Source organism: Pararge aegeria, chromosome 17 (genome assembly GCF_905163445.1).
Source record: "Pararge aegeria chromosome 17, ilParAegt1.1, whole genome shotgun sequence".
Classification (NCBI taxonomy): domain Eukaryota; kingdom Metazoa; phylum Arthropoda; class Insecta; order Lepidoptera; family Nymphalidae; genus Pararge; species Pararge aegeria.
The window spans coordinates 1,285,743-1,305,409 of NC_053196.1; the positions used below are offsets into that span (position 1 = coordinate 1,285,743).

The window sequence follows — 19,667 nt, forward strand, 5'->3', positions numbered from 1 at the left end:
GATCAATTGACAACTGACATGACTAGTATCTATTATCATATTAATCTGTGGACATGACATAGGCCCTCCGGCCACAGACCAGTAAATAAATATACCAGTATATAAATACCGGCCTTTAATAATCTGTGCCGACTTCCACCCTTTTCTTAAATGTCAAATACATGTGCGATCAATACTTGTTACATGTTTTAAAAATAATGCTTCTAGTCTAAAGAAAATAACTTAAAAATGGCTAAAAGAAAGTACGATGGTGAATCACAGGACAATAGAAAGAGAAGAAAAAGTGACGGTAATTCGGAGCATTCCGAAAACAACGATGTGCTTACCGGACAACCCCAAAATGATGTTGATTTGGAAAATGATAAGCCAAAAACATACAAACCGAATTTATTTGACATAAAACATTTTCGAAAGGAGCTAACAGCGAAGCAAGGTCTAACGATGGGTGAGTTTCACTTCAATTAATCAATTAACACTATAAATAATACTTTATTTAAGTATATCGAACATATACGGTCTATGTGGGATGAACGTACTGTGCTGTACTTACTGCATTATAGAAGCTTTCATTTTAATATTAGTACAGATAAATGTGTTATTTAATGTTGTTGACGGCCGATTGGCGCAGTGAGCAGCGACCCTGCTTTCTGAGTCCTAGGCTAGGTTCGATTCCCACAACTGGAAAATGTTTGTGTGATGAGCATGAATGTTTTTCAGTGTCTGGGTGTTTATATGTATATTCTAATTATTTATGTATATTATTCATAAAATTATTCATCAGTCATCTTAGTACCCATAACACAAGCTACGCTTACTTTGGGGCTAGATGGCGGTGTGTGTATTGTCGTAATATATTTATTTATTTATTCACCCAACAACGCTGTATTTACTGGAGCGACTATTTTTAGCATTTTGGGACAGTTTTATTCATCGGTTTTCTGATCGATGTGGTCAACCCATTACTGCTTGAGCTTTGTTGGGCTATGCTAATATTGAAACATCATCATTATCAACCCATTCAGGGCACAAGTCGCCCCTCAGAATGAGAAAGGTTTAGTCCACCAAGCAGGCCCAGTGCTGATTGAGAGAGTTGACATTTGACAGTCGATTGGCGTAGTGGTCAGTTCCTTGTCTTCTGAGACTAAGCCTGTGGGTTAGATTCCCACAACTGGAAAATGTTTGTGTGATGAATGTTTTTATTTTATGGGTGTTTATATGTATTTATGTATATTAATCATGAGTTATATTAGTATCTGTTACAGACGCCATGCTTACTTTGGGGCTATCTGGCCTAGTATGTTAATATAGATATAGATAAACTCTCAGGCATACAGGTTTCCTTGCTATGGTTTTGTTAAAGCAAGAGATTTTTTTATTGCTGCATTTAGAAATGCACGTAATTCCTTAAAGTTGAAAATGTGTGTGGGGTTAAACTCAGTCGGCCAAGAGAAAGACTGAAGCTCTAACGTATATACGTATATGTACGTAACATATACTGCAATATAGCAGTTTATATATTCAAAGCCCTTAAAACTTTCTTGACTAGAGTCTGTACCTAGTACCCTTGTAATCCCATTTGAGATTAAAACACAATACTTTTTTTAGAGCAGCAGTGTCTAAAGTAGACAAAACCCTAATGATTACCAACCTTTGTAACAAGATTGCACCCTAAGAAGAAAAAGACCTTATATAAATATAATTAGTGTAATAAGACTAATTTTATAATTTCAGCACTAAACCAGTTTCTGCAAGTGTGCCTGCAACCAGATAGTGATGTGGATTATTTGTTAGAATATTTGAACCTTGGTGGAAACTCTCATGAGATCTTGAGACAAATATCTCAAGACAATAAGAAAAACCTCACATTAGCGACACCAGCATTTCACATATTCCATTTAATCATACTGAAAGTGCAATCTTCTCTTCCTCACATGATTGCAATAACAGAGGAAGCTTGTCGTTATTTCCTTAACACATTTATACCAACAGTTGAAATAATGATAAGCGAAAATGCAGGCCCACGGCACAGGAAGATTATTCTCAACCTTTTGACATCAATGGTGACATTAAACGCAGATATAGGAGTAGAAGTCCTCAATCAAGTTCCATTAACACCTAAAGGTTTGCAATATATAATTGAAAAGCCAAATTATAAAGAAAAAGACAATGTTAGAACAGCATTTGTCCATTTCATGACGTCATTTCTTGTTGATGGACATTTACCTCTCATTAAAGCTTTGCTTGAAAAGCAAGGCCTGCTATCTTTAGTCATACCTGGTTTAATCCACGATGAGGGAAGTGCTGTTTTGATGTTCCTAAACACTCTTAAAAAGAATGTCATTGAAAACCCTTTGATTTCCAAAACATTGAAACTAAGAACTTTCAGCCACCAAGTATTACACAATATGTTTAAATTATTTACATGGAAAGGACCACCTGCGTCTGAACAATCATCTGAAGCTAAAGAAGATATAAAGACTTTACTATCAGACATAATACTTACTTTATTTACTTCTCACAAGGTTGGAATATATTTTCTAGATAATTCTTTAGGTACAAGTGATGCTAACAAAAATCAGAATCTATTTAAGGCTCTGCAAACCTTAAAAAGGCCTTGGGATAATGAAAATGAATGTGAAACTGTTCTTGAAATTGTTTATAGATGCCCTGATCTTCATAGAGCACTTATTAATGTTATTGAACAGAGCTTTCAACCTCAACACTCACCTATGTGGAAAAGTGTTGTTGAATTTGTTGTGAAGCTATTAGATAAATTAAAACCTGAAAATATGATTGCAAAGTTGACTGATCTTGATCCTGTGAACACCGCAAATCTGATTCGATTTATAACAATGCCTGTATCATTATTGAAACAAATTAAAACAGGAATTGAAATGGACCAAACAGTCTCATTGTACTGCATAAAATTGCTAGTCAAAATGTTGCAAACTTTAAAAAGATATATGGAATTACTGGAGCTAGAAGATACACCTGCGAGGATTAGGGAGCTGAAGAAAAAAATTAAATATTTTCTACCGAAACATATGCCCTCTCAAAATGCTATCGTCTTACTGATACATCAAGTTATACAAAATAACAATATTCCAGCTAGTGAAACACCAAACGGTTATAGATTACCCAAACCATCCAATTCTGATTCATTACTGTCACTTTTAGAAATACTGCTCTTAAATAACTATATTTACCCATCATCCTTTGAAACCCTTAGTGGGACATTTGATGTAAAAAAGATTCTTGATTTCTGTATGAAGTATGGCAGTATGCCTTTAAAATATAAGGCAGTATCGTTATGTCAAATGATGTACACGTCTACATTATTGATTAACAGACCAATGTTTAAGAGCCTATTTCTTATGATCCTTGAAGTCTATACTAGCGAAGAAGATGACACGTGGATAGAAGCCAAAGATATACTGCAGTTGTTCTTTAAAAGTACTAATATTTTTGAAAATGATGAAGATGAAATACACTTATTATTATATGCATTGAGAAATTGTAAATTCACCTCTATATCATTAATAGTGGAAATTGTAGAATTTATTTTAAATAATGCCGGTGATTTATCAGAATTGATACAATCTGAAGGCTCACAATCGAGTTTGGACGCATTATTCAATGATTTAATGCACAATAAAACTGAAGTAGGCAGCGCGTTTCTGGCGAAGAAAATACCTTCCACATTTATAATTGGTTGTATACATTATATTTACACTAACAAAGATGCCAAGAAGAACATGAAATCGTTCTTGAATCTCTATGTAACAAACTTGCTGCACTCGAATTATTCCCCAGAAATTACAGAAGATTTTATAGGTGACTATAAAATAGATACGAGGAGCTATATCGCCGATTGGACTGTTAAACCTGTGGCGATAACTGAAGGTACAACAACAGATAAAACTTTACAAAATATTTCAAAATCTATAATCGATAATGAAGATATACCATTAACAGCAATGTTTCCTTTAATAGAATCAACAGAAGATATTGATTTGAAAATAATTGATGACACTTATAAAATTGATCCAGCAGCCGTCATAATCAGCACCAATTTATTTGTTTGGGCAAAATATCTAATATTCTGCGTAGTGAGATTAACTGACATGAGTCTCTTTTCAATTCAACAGCAAAAGAAAGTTGTGATTTATTTTAAAACGATCATTGCATTAGGCAAGAAGCATCACATGTTAAATGTGTGCAGGGATATTATCCAGAATTTGCTTAGAAATGCTCACGTTCTGAATATATATCAACCCATTCATATCAGTAAATATCCATCAAAAGTATTGGCAACAGAATTTTTGTTGCAAGTCATCGATCAGACACAGGATATCGTAAATTATCTTAATAAAAAGAATTACATTCTAAGGTCATATCAGGAGAAGACATTTAAGGAAATAACAAAAGCTCTAATCAAAATTAACAAAAGGAAGGACATAAACTGTCAACATCATTTGGTTGTAGTGCTCGATGTAATAGGGTTATCTGCAGACGACGATTTGGTAATATTTGAAAGGATATTGGACACTAATATTGAAATATTGTGTTCTAAAGACAGTGAACCGTCTTTGGTTTTTGAGTTGCTCGGAGTACTAATTGAGAAGTATTCTAAATCTACAACATCGGAAATTTTAAATGATACACTAAAAAAAGTCATGAATTTGTATTTTGCTCTACTCACACATAAAGACGTAACTCCTAATTTGACAAATATTGAAGAGCCTTTGGTAGAGTATTTTGAAAATAAGCCACACCAGGTGCTACAAGTAACCGAAGAGGATTTTAAGAATTTCTTTTACGCAAATACCGTGAGAAAGTCAACATCGCAACTTGCTTTTGTTTTGTTAAAGTATAACAATAAGCTTTGTAATGAGTTTAAAAACGAGATCGACAGGGCTGAAGTATTAAGTCACAGAGAAATAACATTGCCTTTGGGTAACGCTCTCCTCAACCACGGCCAGTTTGTCCTAGATAACAAAGATATTTTAATAAAAATTTATGAAGAGTACAAACCTAACATCAAGAAGTTTCTGGAGAGGCCACACAAGGTTGGGCAAGTATATGTGAATTCTTCGAAATTTCTCACCAAACTAGTAGTTGAATGTATGGATTTACAAGATTGCGAAAAAATATTTTCTAAAAGCCACAAGTTTGAAACTGTCGAATTGAGTCACATAGAACTGTACCATGTTGTGTTTTTGAAATTATGCCTTTACGATGAGCTGAAAAAAAAGGAATATTTGATTAACTTCTTCTTGTCGATACTGAATTTAACTGTGATGACCATTAAAGAAAGCAAAATGCATATATTGGACATTCTATCGCAATATATAAGCAATGTTATACAAATAATTAAAGGAAACAACGCTATTCTGGAGAACAAAGAACACGAACTAAAACAGATAACAGACAGTGGTATTTGGCAGAATTTTTGTAAATGCGTACTCAAAGATTCTTTGAAAGTGAGAACTCGGCATAGTGACAATGTCATAGAAGCAAAACTATTGTCGCTTTTATCAAATTTAGTGAAACTATTTTATCCGTCGGACCACGAAGATATTGTAAATCTTTTTGATATGGTAACATCCCACTCGGAGTTTTTAAACGTAATGCTCAGCTACCATAGCCCGGACATAAAATTGTATCTCTTAGAGTTCCTTTTTGTCCTCATCTCCAAAAACAAATCTGTGATGAAGACTCAGCAGATTCCGGTGTACCTGAGCGCTTATCACGCTACAAGGAATCCTTGTGATCAATTGCTGTTATCTATACTCCAGTTTTACGAAGCCAATGACCTGCCGGTGAACGAATACAAGCCTTACATATGGGGTGAATCCGCAGCCAATCACTATGCAGTCAGGAAATCTAGAACATCGAGTTTGTGGGCTCATCCTACACCCAATCAGGTTTTGAATCTGTTCGAGAGAGATAAAATTCAAAAAACCGTCAAACTATTTCCTGTTCATCAGAAATTGGACTACAGTCATCAGGCATCCAATGCTTGTTTGAACGAAGTATCAGTTAAAAACTTTTTGGAAAGAATCATGCGCAATCGGAAGATTAAAACCAACGATATGGAAGGAGCTATAAAAACATTGGTTTCGCGGGATGAATCTCGCCGAATTTTGGCAATTATGAAAGAAGAAGACATTGTAACTCATTCTCACTTTGAGGAGGGTGACACAATTTATGATCCCGCTTTCTTATTTCCACTTTTGAGTCATCTTCTGGCTCCTGGATCGGTGGCGTCTTCGTTTAGGTTGCTGAGGTCTGGCCTCCTGTCCGTCCCAGTGATGGGTCTGAGCTCGCACTGCCCGCTCATGCGAGCCGCGGCGTACCACGTCCTGCATCGGTTCCATTTGCTGCTAGAAACTGAAACGTAAGCAAAACTTCCTTTCCTTGTTTATTTATTTTTGCTTTTCCAGCAAAACAAACAGTATTTACTTTTACACATATCTACGTATTCAGTTAACTACTATAAATCTTATAGCAATCTCTTTTTTTATAAAATAGCAAAATGCACAGATATTAGTATATCTGTGCATTTTGCTAAAATGGGGCTATAATTTAGTAATTTTTTTAAACGACCCTGCTTTTATAGTCAATGGCCGTGGGTTCGATTCCCACATCTGAAAAATAGTTGTGTGATAAAAAGTAATGTTTTTCAGTGTCTGGGTGTTTATATGTATATTATAAGTATTTATGTGTATTATATTCATAAATAAAATATTCATCAGCTATCTTCGGACCCATAACACAAGCTACGGTTACTTTGGCGCTAGATGGTGATGTGTGTATTGTCGTAGTATATTTATTTATATAAATATTATGTACAAATTATATATAATATTATAAATAATTAATATAACAAAGTTTAAAAATAAAAGGGGACTGTAACAATATTAATATTAGAAGTAAAAATAAACTTGTAGTGAAGTTTACTAGGCTGCATAAAGGGTGATGTGCCGATGTCTCTCAATAAGTTCAAAGTTTTTATAAAACGTAAGCTTATAGAAAAATCCTATTATAATATTAAGGACTATATTTATGATAATAAAGGCTTGGGTATGAATTGCTCTAACTTCATAGCTAAACATTAACTCGACGGTGAGATGGTGATAACAAAAAAAGCCTGGCCAAGTTTGGTGTGGGCTCTTATTAGACCAGGGCGCGTTTGGAAGTTTTTTAGTTTTAAGTTAACGAATGCAGTTATCACCATCACTAAGATTAGTGTTAACATGTTAAATGTATAAACGCTTCATAAGTGACTGTTATAAGGTCTACTTGAATAAAACATTTGAATTTGTATTTAAATAGACATTTCCAAGATATACGTAATAAATTAAACCTAGCTACATTTTTTTTTTATAAACTCTTATTTTCTTACAGGCGACACAAAAATGATAAACTCCTACTCACGGATTTCATATCGACGCTACGTCAGAGTTTATCAACAGCGATAAACACGCCTTCCGAAGGGGAATTAAAGAACCCGAGACTTCCAGCAATAGGAGCTTTGTATTTAGCTCGCGCTCTCATGGTGTGCACTTTGCCAACAGAGCCTCTGTACAAACCTGTGAACAACTTTTTGATTGCGAAACGATTCGTGGATTTGACCGTTGTACCAGACTTCCTCAGTCTATTCCACGACAGCGAAGTGGACGCGGTAAAAAGAAGACAATGGATCTTGGATGTAATAAAGGATGGAACTAAAACTATAGCCGACGTCAATGTGGTCTTTAAAACCATGTGCATAAAGATGCTAATGGATTTCTATGACACGATCATTTCCGATAGAAAGACCAAACTGAAAATATTAGGTGCACTCAATTCTATTATCGCTATACCGAGAGCGTGCGAAATTTTAGTCGAGGGTCACGGATTTATGTCGTGGCTGCATTTCGTAGTGCGAAGCACGGAAACCGGTTGTGCGGCCATCTTAAAGGGTGTACTCGTTATAATAGAAAATATTATTTACAGCACGACCTTTAATCTGTTCGCGCGACATTGCGGCAAATTCTATGCCGAGGGTAGTTTGAAAGCGGAGAGTCTGACAGAGTTTAAAATTAAACACGACATTGAATATGAAATATTAAGTATAATTTACGATTTATTGCCGCACGTTCAAGTCTTGGATGTTGAAGATGTAGTCGGTTACGTAAAGTTGTATAATTTAATTACTCCAAGGTGCATAAAGTTTATGCGCAAGGCACAAATATTCGATATTGTGAACAAATGCTGTGAGAAGATTCATAAAACGGAAAGTGCCAAATTCGTACGCCAAGCGCTCTTGTCTAACAAATGTGGAATGTTAAATAGTAAAACACTACGTAAGGAAATTTTTACAAATGAAGATAGGTTATGCATGGAACTTAAAAATTTAGTTCTGACTTATACTGGTAATAATGCTTAAACTCTGTCATATTAGGTAAGGGACCTTGAGTAATACGTAAGCAGATTTTTTTGTAATTATTAAACCACCCCCTCGTCAGCAAAAGTAAGCAAATCTCTTACCCCTTCTCCCCATGCTTACTAAAACATTGGTAGAATGGATTGATTTATGAGCAGCAGTTATAAGAAATAGGTTAGGAATAGATGACTGTAATTCCCCTACTCAGTTCTAAGCGAGTGCGTAAACATATTCATTATTTGTAGGAATCCCCATAAATGCATTTAGTTTTAAAAAGTAAATAATTACAGCTGACGTAATCACTATCTAGACCCCCCCCCCCCTGTCATTAAAATAAGCAAAGCAAAGACCCCCTCACTCCTCTATAGTGCCTACGCAATAAGGCCCCTAGGTCACTAGCCATACAAAAACAGACGTTTTTAAATCTGAATATAAAAAAAGCTATAATATAGAAAAAGTGTTTTCTGAATTTTGTAATAATATTTACATTCATAAAAAAAATTCGCAGATTTAATGAATAAGTTAGATGTAGGTTTAAAGACTTGAGAACAACTCCGGAAACTGATCACTTATAAGAGAACTGTAAACTAATTACACTGTTTTAAAAATATAAAACTTAAATGGGGCTTTTCTGCAATAATTTCTTGTTGTAAACCATTTCGTATATGCACTGAATGTTTTGCACCTAGGTCGGATCAGAGTGCATAGTGCGAGATTTTTAACCTACGCTGTATTCTTTCGTTAACTAGGATTTATATGGTATCAATATAATATTATTTGCTATTATTTGACGGCCGATTGGCGCAGAGGGCAGCGACCGTGCTTTTCAATCTACAGCTGTGGGTTCGATTCCCACAACTGGAAAACGTTTGTGTGATCAAAATGACAGTTTTTCAGTGCCTGGGTGTTTATATGTATATTATAAGTATTTCTGTATATTATACATAAATATAGCGGAGCGTTCTAAGCCCAGTAGGTTGGACTTAGACTTCTCTTCGGGGGTCCGAGTTCGAATCCCAGCATACACCTCTAACTTTTCTAAGTTATGAGCGTTTTAAGCAATTAAAGGCTTTAACGGTGGAAGAAAACATCGTGAGGAAACCTGCATGCTCTAATTCTCTATAATGCTCTCAAAGTCATGGGGAGTCCACCAATCCGCACTTAGCCAGCGTGGTGGACTACGGCCTTAAGCCCTTCTCATTGTGAGAGGAGACCCGTGCCCTGTTCATCAGTCACCTTAGTACCCATAACTCAAGTTACGCTTACTTTAAACGACGACTAAGACACCGGGAGGTATCTTTGCATCGTTCGAGTCCATGTAGGACTAAAGTGTGTCGAAAATGCACCCGTATTCATATCAAAATATCCACCAACTCAATGTCATGAACATTAGGGTATTTGTAAAATTCTAATAATTTTTTTTTATTCTGCAATCAGTCGCGAGACTATAATCAGATGTGCTGGGTGAGTTATTGGCATTTACAGACGAGGGAGCCATCGCTCGACCGTCCAATTGTCGAGCACCATCAGCTCGTTTTAGGCGTTTCATACGTGGAGCTACTAATAGTAAGCTAGCAAGACGGTTGGGGTGTTTAGCTAGGCGTTCTTTGTGTTTTTTTTACAGAACCTGCCGATTTCCTCAAATACCGTTGGCATTTCGAGATACTGATGAATCTCGTCGTTGCATGCGAACCAGGGATTCTAATCAATTTAATAAAATATCTGGCAAATATGAATTTATAGTTATGAAAAGGTTGGATATTTAGCCACTTTATAAAATTACTGTAACACGATGCTATTGTCGTAGTATAGTATTTATTTATGTTTTACAGTATTATAACTAGATGGCGGTCTATCCATTCCATACAAATCCTAGTTAACTCTCACGCGATCGAATAGGTACACGTAGTTTAAAAATTTCACTTTAATCACCCTGATCTTATTTATTCTGAACTCTTAAAAAAAATTTAAGATTTAAAGTAACTTGTGTGTCCATTGATTGTAAGATTATTTTCCTGACTAGCAGGCATACATTTAAGTATGCATATATTATTATATCGATGAAAGTCGGTAGTTTAAATTAATGTATAATTTTTAATTTAGTTTTTAGTTAGATACCTGAAAATTTTAAATATAAGTTTGTAAAAAGATATTCTGTATAAACTAAACTATGTGTATATTATTATACATTCTCTACATTAAAATAAATAAATGTTCGTAGTGTATTGTCTGTGTGATTTTCAAATTAATTTTATAAATCCCGCTTTGTCTTTCATCGTCCCACTGCTGGGCCAAGGCCTCCTCTTTCATCGGACTTAGGAGAAAGGTTTACAGATTATATACTCACCATGTTGCTCCAATGCTGGTCGGTGGGCTGTAACCACTATTATAACAAGATAATGGTAATAACCGTGACCGAAGGGTTTAACGTGCTCTCTGAGGCACACGTCTATCAGGGACACCGCCTATTTCCTAACCCACTGACTCCACTGCTGGGCAAAGTTGTTTTATAGGAAGTTGCAAAATCCATGGTACTGGTCCGTGTGATTCCAGCAGTTCCCGGCGACCTGTTTGGTGTCTGACCACCACGTGGGGGGCGACCAACGCTGCGTTCATGGTTGCTAATCCAGCACCTTGGTACCCCAACTGCCATCGGTTCTCCGAGCTATGTGCCCGCCCACATCAGCTTTGGCACGCGAATACAATACCAATGATACTATCTACTTTGACAAATATTTTAAGTGAACGTAACGCCTGTCGCCAAATCATGAGTACATGTACAATGGAATCGAATCAAATTCAAAATCTGTGAAATCAAACTATAATCTATAGATAATCATTTATTTATTTATTAAGAGCACTAACAACATGCATACAACACGTTCGTTTTTAGATATAGCACACACAAAAACATAGACTGATATGCACAATAATTACAAGTGCACATATCATTTACAAAGCGTGATGTAAACTTAATTTGACGAAAGATTAAACTCACCGATAAGTGTTCAGTGAGTTTTTCCTAAAAGCTGTGGGTGAGTCATGTAAGATTTCGATGCCAGGTACTTTTTTAGATAACTCGTTGTATTTCGCACATATACGTATAATTTTCTTATTCTTGCGGCGCCTCTCCGACTAGCGAAGGTTGGCAGTAAGTTTCGTAAATTCTTGTCTATCTTTCGCGGGGCGAAATAATTCTGCTGCACTCGCGATTCCAGTCCACTCTCTGATGTTACGAAGCCAGGACTTTTTTCATAATAAGTAGAAGGAGCTCATATCTCTCGTGCCGTAGCACGTAACCCAAATATGTAACTTTTCTGACCTTGATGGTGTGCAAAAGTTCACGCCGTTGGTTGTCCACTTTGCGAGTCCAACTAATAGCTAACATACGTATAACAGGCGCTACGTATCTCGTGTTATATTATAACACGCGAGATTCGTTTTCACAATCTCCACAGGAAGGATAGTAAGAAGTCCATACGTGATGTCTTTAAAAATATTTAACCATCTGCCAGATTTTATTAGGAATACTGAAAATGAAAATGAATTGGATAAAACCTTACAAAAACACCCCCTAGAGCTTTTATTCCGTAAATGTTAATTTTTCCCCAATAAAATCCTTAATAATTGTTAAGATTACTTAACAATTAAGTATTCATTGTAAAGTCAACATCTCCTGAGGATGCTCCGGTTCCGGTTCATGCCGAGGGTCTGTTTCGTGTGGAGTATACGGATTGAAGTAAACATAAATTACACCATACAGATTCTCCTACTATTCGCGGAGTATAGCAAATTAATATCATAATATACAATGGCTGCGCCCAAAGTGTACATACGTTACATTTTATAATTAAATTTATTTTAAATATTGTCTTACGAATGTAACATTATGTATTGTGCTGAATAAATTGAAATTGAAATTTAATAGCGGCCAATATCGTGCTTGTCTTTCTTACAATACAAGGGCGTGAATATTTTACCTCTTATTGAAAACGAGACGAGACGAATAGCAATTTAGTTAACAAAAGATGTATTGAATATCAAACTCATTATGCCTCCATTATCATGGTAAATTCGCTTTACGCATTAAGTAATGGTTAGGTAATTCACGTTATACAAATGGTCAACCGCGGGCCATATGTTCCCACGAATCGAGGGATTCTGGCCTTGTGGTGTGTATGCACCTAGTGTTCCTTTGTAAGTAACAATAATAGTAAATAAAAGTGATAATAATGATAATATATAAAATAATATACCTAGTCGTTTCAGACTTCGGTCTTCTCGCGAAAAGCTTCAACCAACATCTAAAGAAGCTTTCGCTTACAGAAAGTCGGACACGGAAGGTAGTCCTTGAAATGGCGCGTATTGTGAGGAGGTTTCTCACTCTGACCGTCGTGGTTGCTTGGGCATTCAAAAGCCCTGCAAGCGGAGACGTGGATGTTTTTTTTAAATTTTTTATAGTGTTCTAATTATTTATATAAGTTTAGAATAAAAAAAAATGAAAATCAATAAATGATATATATATAATAATATAGGTACTACGACCACACACTCATCGCCCCATCTAGCCCCAAAGTAAGCGTAGCTTGTATTATGGATACTAAGATGACTGATGAATATTTCTAAATTCATATTCAAATTAAAAATTTCGGTATTCATGTAGGCCTATCACAGGCACTTATGAAGCGTTCATACAATATATGTTACCATAATTGTAAGGAGATGGTGATAAATTCGTTCGCCAACTTAAACCTAAAGCTACGAGGGTTCCAAACAAGGTTCTATGAATAATATACATAAATACTTATAATATGCATATAAACACCCAGCCACTGAAAAACATTCATGTTCATCTGACAAACATTATCCAGTAGGTAGTGGGAATCGAACACTGCACTGCGCCAATCGGACGTAATATTATAGCAATTCTGCTAGAACTAGGAAATAGTCATTATTTTCTAGTTCTAGCAGAATTGCTGTGTTCCGGTCTGAAGGGTGTGGGTGCGGAGTAATTTCGGGCATATGAGACGTAAGTCCTAGCATCCACGCCTCGGTTTGATGGCGGCAGTTGGTAGGACGTTAGGACGGACCTACCGTGCCCGACGGAGAGTGTTGCTCTGTTCAGGTGGTCATCAGCATTGGCGTGCACGGGGTTTTTGACCAGGGTATGCATAAGGAAGGAGAATGGCATAAAATGTAAAAATCCTTCCCCTTTATGAGTAATACAAAATTTTTAGGGTATGCAGTGCTTTTGCGCATGTATGAAGTGCACGCCACTGGTCATCAGGTAGGCTATCTCCTTAACCCATCAATTATTATTACCAACTATAAAAAAAATGCGTGTTGCCAGTGAAGACTTACGGATCGGAAACGTGGTCGCGTACTATGCTCATAAGAAGGCTCAGAGTCACTCAGCGGGCGATGGATTGAGCAAAGATCTCTACGAGATCAAATCTGGAATGAGGAGATCCGTAGAAGAACCTGAGTTACCGACACAGCTCCTCAAGTCGCAAAGCTGAAGTGGAAATGGGCAGGCACATAGCTCGGAGAACCGACGGACTCTCCAAGGTGCTGGAATGGCGACCCCGCACAGGTAAACGCAGCGTTAGTCGGCCCCCAACGAGTAGGACAGACGACATCAAACGAGTCGCTGCAGCCACTAGAAACAAGAGGCCCAGGACCATGGATTTTGGAACTCTACAAAAGTCCAGCAGTGGACTTCAATCGGTTAAAGTAATAATGATGATGATGATGATAAGAAAAAAAACCTTTAGAGTAGCTAGGCAGCTTTATATCCTGTCCTTTGTGACTATGCCCAGCTGTGGGAAATAAATTCGGCTTATAATGTTGTAGCTTAGTTAATAAAAGCTCCATTACTTAAAAGAGAAACTAATTTATTTGATACTGTGTTATCGCAGAAGCAATTAAACTCGTTAGAAACGTTTTAACTGAAATGCCCGCAATGTTTAAGATTCAGATAACTACGTAGCTACTTAGTTAACTCGGTTAGTTAGTCGTACGTTTGTAGTTATCTAAAACGAAAGTTAATTTAATGTTTTTTTAAGTGAACTTTGACTGTCATTTATTTGTGTTACGGGGGTTAAATGCTTTATTTTATCCCTCTACAAGGTAGCCTTTGACTGAAATTTCACCTGGTGGTAGACAAGAGATGATCTAGTCATATATTGTATCACGATTAGTATAACGGTTATATTAATCTTTAATTGGTTTCTACCTGCCATCGTACCACAACGTTAAATTACTTGGCAGTACGTATTTGTTGGTTCTTAAACTAGCCACGTTTTTCCCAACCATACAGACAAGAAAGGGATTGTATACAAACGTCACTTTAACATATAATCCCTATCCCTACTTCCCTATCCCTATCCCTACTAATATTATAAATGTCAATGTAAGTTTGTTTGTTACGCTTTCACGCAAAAACTACTTAACCGATCCTCATGAAACTTAGTAAACATATTCTTGGAAGTGTTAGAAGTAATATAGGATACTTTTTATCTCGACATTAAGCTCGGTTCTTTTGCGAGAGGGGATGACTTTTTGACGATTTTACACCATAACTCCGACAAATATAACCGATTTAAATAATTATTTTTGTACTATAGATGTTATAATATGTGTTTAATTTAGCCCAAACTGTGGTTGGAGATAGAGGACAGAACTCCTCTCGGACGGCAGCTAACCCCTCATTTAGGACTTAGCGATACTGAATACTTTATTTTTTTTTAGACCTACAACTAAATTGAATGCCACATCAAGAAACACAATCAAACGCAGACGAAGTCGCGGGCAACAGCTAGTAACAAATTAACTTGGACTCGTAATTGTAGTCCGCGAATTTATAGCCAGCAACGTCGAATCTTCTATAAACCCGTATAAAAAGAATTCTCTGTTTTTTAATTTCAAATTATAATTTAATATTTTTTCTAAAAAAGGAGATATTGATATATTTATATTAGTAAATCCTTACTTTATGTTACAAATGCGAAACTGTGTTTGTTTGTTTGTTTGTCCTTCCTTCATGCCCTAACTAAGTGTTAGCGGTTGCCCACCTGGCTGTACCTACGCTACGAAAAAACATGTAGTGACGTCACCACAAGATTCATTAATATAGAATTGCTTTGATAGTAGAAATAACTTACCGGAAACTAATAACGTAAACGAACCAATAATAAATTGGTTCGTTTTTTTGTCAACATTGTAAACGGTACCTGAGCCGTATAAAAGTAGAAGCATTACCTTCTCCCATATTCATTTTGTATCCAGAAATTGTAGGGGGAAACCCTGCTCGATTATATGTCAAATGTAATAAGTGAAAACTTGAATTATTCCAAGTCCTATCCCCACGTTCTCCAGCATCAGCGACAAATCATTTTGATTTTTGGCATACAGTTTCTTGGAAGGACGGAGAGTAGCATAGGTTATTTATTTTATTCCAGGAAAGCAAACTATTCCCACAGGATTTGTAAAAAACCGCAATAAACGCGGACAAAGAATGCGGGCAACAGCTAGTATAGGTAATATATGTATACTATATACAAAATTAAAGAAGAGTATAAATAAGTAGATATTGCTTAAGCGAGTATTTTCTTATCTGTAAACTAAGAAGCTTTATGTCCGAACCTGACTAGAATTTTACCTTTATCTTTTAGATAGGAATTGTGTTATAACTTATAAACAAAGCCGATTGGTGAAGCGTATTTTCACTGCTTTTAAATCCCTCAGCCGGGAAGTCATAACGCAATTTCCGAGTTTGATGCCCGGTCGGCTAATTTCGGCAATAAGAGATAGAAATCTTTTATTAATAAAACCGGTAAGAATTCACTCTTAATATTATGAATTCGACTGTAATATAGATACATAATAATAAGAGATCGCAGTTATTGTGATAAATTCGCCACAATGTGGTATTATTATGGTTTACAAAAAATTTAAAATAAAAATACACAATATTACTCTCAGCAGTTGCCGCGTTTGACATTCAAATCAATTTTATATTGTACGAAGTTCACCAGGTTATCTAGTAAACAATAAACTGACGTACCTATTATATAATGCGAGGCTTAGGCTTGCAACGCACGTCAGACTATTTCCGACTTTCTGATCAGACTATCTGAGTGCCAAGTGTGAGATTTTCGACAATACGGTTTCCCAGTGTTCTAACTATTACTGTATTTGTTTTGGAGGTCCTTCTTGCACGGTCTTGAGATATGGCACAGGAAGAAAGCAGTCATATAGGCTCCCAAAGCCTGATAGCGCACATGCTCTCCAGTGACGAGGAATGGCAAAAATATGCACGAATGTCAAGAAGTATAATGGTGAGGAGTGAAGAACGAGAAAGAGATGAGAAGAATTAAAGAGAAATATTTTGAAGAAGGTCGGCATGAAGTAATGCTCAGCAGTTCCGTGCAGAGCTGGCAGTTGTTTTAGTCTATGCAAGTCAGACATGCCCTGCCATCAAGCAGAAATCAGAAGGGTTTTTTTATTATTATTATTATTAAATTCTTTATTGCACACACAAAAACAAAATACAAAGAGAAACACAAAAGTAAAAGTAAAAAAAAGAAAAATAATAATAAAAAACAAGTTTAGGTGTGCAAAGGCGGTCTTATCGCTAAAGCGATCTCTCCCAGAAAACCTTTGGCGAAAGTAGTATAGAAAACTCCTATTATAGTACTACGTAATAAAGGACTACGTAAACGATAAAAAAGCTTGGGTGTAAATTATTGCTCTAACCAGGTTGCTCTTCTAATAATTTAAAATGACATTGTGAGATGGTGATAACAAAAAAAAAAAAAAAACACCCGGCTAAGTTTGTTGTGGGCTTCTTCTTAGACCAGGACGCGTTTGGAACCCTCGTAGCTTTAGTTTTAAGTTTACGAATGTGGTTATCGCCATCATCTCATTACCGTGTGGTTCTTATGTACGCATCAAAAGTGCCTACTTGAATAAAGATATTTTTGACTTTGACTTTTTGACTTTAGTTGTTATAAGGAACCGGAGTAAAATTTATACCTAAATAAAAATATTGCAAACTATACTACATGTTATAAATTCTAATATTACACAGATAATTATTATAAAATTAAGTTAATTAAGTAATTTTTTCTCTTCAAACGAAAAAAAAAAGTATTATACCTAGATGGCGCACTTTCGATACCATATGAATAATGAATGAATTAATATACTTTTATTGCACACCACAAAAAGTACATAGAAAAAAAAAGTATAACAAAACAACGTATACAATTTGGCGGCCTTATCGCTTCATAGCGATTTCCTTCAGGCAACCAATGGCGAAGATAATAAACAGGTACAGAAAATAGTTAGGTGGTGCATATATACCCATAAAATAAATATTTCATTACTGAAATAAGTATATACATATAATATATAAAAAACAATATTTGTAACCGAAGACAAATAAATAAATAAGTAACTACAATTATATATATATAAAATATAAAAATGTAATTTACTTAAAAATAATATAATAGATTAATAAAATAAATATGAAATAAAATAAATAATTATTCTTATAAAAAATATCTTACCATATTATAAATCGTAGATAACTTTTACTCAATCGAACAAGTTAACGTGGGTAGAAAGTCTAGCACGCTGTTTGTACTTGATACACATTAGATTCTTGCGCCAGGCAAACTATACTCGGTCGTTCCCGAGCTTCCAACTTGTCGTTGATCATCCCAAAATAATCAACGACAAGTTGGAAGAAGGCTAAGGAGGAATAGGACGTCTGCTTTCCTCACAGAAAACAGAGAACTCGAGATATAAAGTAGGCCACGCCTTCAGACAATCAGATCGGCATAAAATCATAAACGCTTCACACCAGTTCCAAACCCTATCGAGTATCGGATCGGACGTGTATTGAATCGTCAAACAAAATAGTGAATCAAATGCTTTTCCTTTGCAATTCTAGGTTTTGAAAAATTTGAAAAATATGTATTTTGTTTTAATCTCATCCAGCGGAGTAATACACTTAGAGGTCTTTTTACGATACGCTGTACGCATACCTTCCTAACCTACCTAAGATAGGTTCGTGACCCAAACTCAGCACACCGGGTTAGATCGTGACGGAAGTGTGGTAACTGAGGTCGACACGGACGCCTGCGGGCACGAGAATGATACTAGCAGGGCCGCGCCGGATTGGTGCACTTCACACACCTTTGAGAACATTATGGAGAACTCAGGTATGCAGGTTCCTTCACTTTTGATGCGTTCATTATATGAGAATTACACGGTAGAATTACACGATAGTGAGATAATGACGATAACCATATTCGTAAGCTTGAAACTGAAGATACGAGGGTTCCAAACGCGTCCTGGTCTAAGAAGAAGCCCACAACAAACTTAGCTGGGTGTTTTTTTTGTTATCACCATCTCACATTGTCATTTAAAGACGACATTTGACGATGATCACGTCGGGGTTTTCAGTGAACGGGAGCTATGGTGGTACGCTCAACCTTACCAGTAGGAAGATCTTCCTCCGAGCGGGTGATCGTGCTTGGGGACCGAGGTCCGACCATTCGCTTTTTCGGAAGGACACTTGCCGATAACCACCTAAGGGGTTGCTACGGCGTCACCGGGGGAGTGGGGCGAGCGCGAAAGCTCGCCATGAGAAGAGCCCCAGGGCTCGACGACATCGGGGGGAGTATGGGAGACGTCGACCCGAGGGTGCCTCCTGCGAGGACTCGGACCTCGGCTCGGTTCGACGTTAATCTGACTGTTGGTGGTCTTTTGGACTAATCATTGTTTAGTCCGAACGCCCCCGTGACCGTGGTAAGGATCCACGTCCGGATGACGTCAGAAATCGGGGCCCTCGTCTTCGCCGGCGAAGACGCTGTGTATGTTGCGTGTGTGTGTGTTGTTGGGACACGTTGTCGGTAGTTATTTTGTCGTCAGGGTCGTCAAGGACATGCTTCGGACGTCGCCGCTTTGGTTCGACGTCGGGGACGGGGGTATAAGTGGACGCCTCGACCACTAGGGGGTTGGGGTGTCGGACTGCATTTTCAAAGTAGGTCTTTGATAATGTTTTCATGTACTGGGCTATGGTGGGAAGATCGAGGTCTCGGTGGAGATCTACGTTGCGCATGAACCACGGACTGTCCGTGGTCATACGCATAAATTTGTTCTGCAGGACTTGAAAGCTCCTGTAGGAGCTGTGAGGGCGATGGGCGAATACGACGCTGGCGTA

At 36.8% G+C, this 19,667-nt stretch overlaps 1 protein-coding gene across 1 annotated transcript; it reads left to right on the forward strand.

Moving 5' to 3' along the window:
• The first annotated feature begins 146 nt into the window (after nt 1-146).
• Nucleotides 147-8,880, forward strand: LOC120630851 (nucleolar pre-ribosomal-associated protein 1). Its single transcript, XM_039900152.1, has 3 exons — nt 147-445; nt 1,732-6,400; nt 7,411-8,880. The coding sequence occupies exons 1-3, from the start codon at nt 229-231 to the stop codon at nt 8,432-8,434; spliced, it is 5,910 nt and encodes a 1,969-aa protein (XP_039756086.1). The 5' UTR covers nt 147-228; the 3' UTR covers nt 8,435-8,880.
• The last annotated feature ends 10,787 nt before the right edge of the window (nt 8,881-19,667 follow it).

Coding starts and splice junctions, on each gene's coding strand:
- LOC120630851 (XM_039900152.1), top strand. CDS start 229: ATGGCTAAAAGAAAGTACGATGGTGAATCACAGGACAATAGAAAGAGA. Junction 446..1,731: donor GAAGCAAGGTCTAACGATGG/GTGAGTTTCACT, acceptor TTATAATTTCAG/CACTAAACCAGTTTCTGCAA. Junction 6,401..7,410: donor TTGCTGCTAGAAACTGAAAC/GTAAGCAAAACT, acceptor ATTTTCTTACAG/GCGACACAAAAATGATAAAC.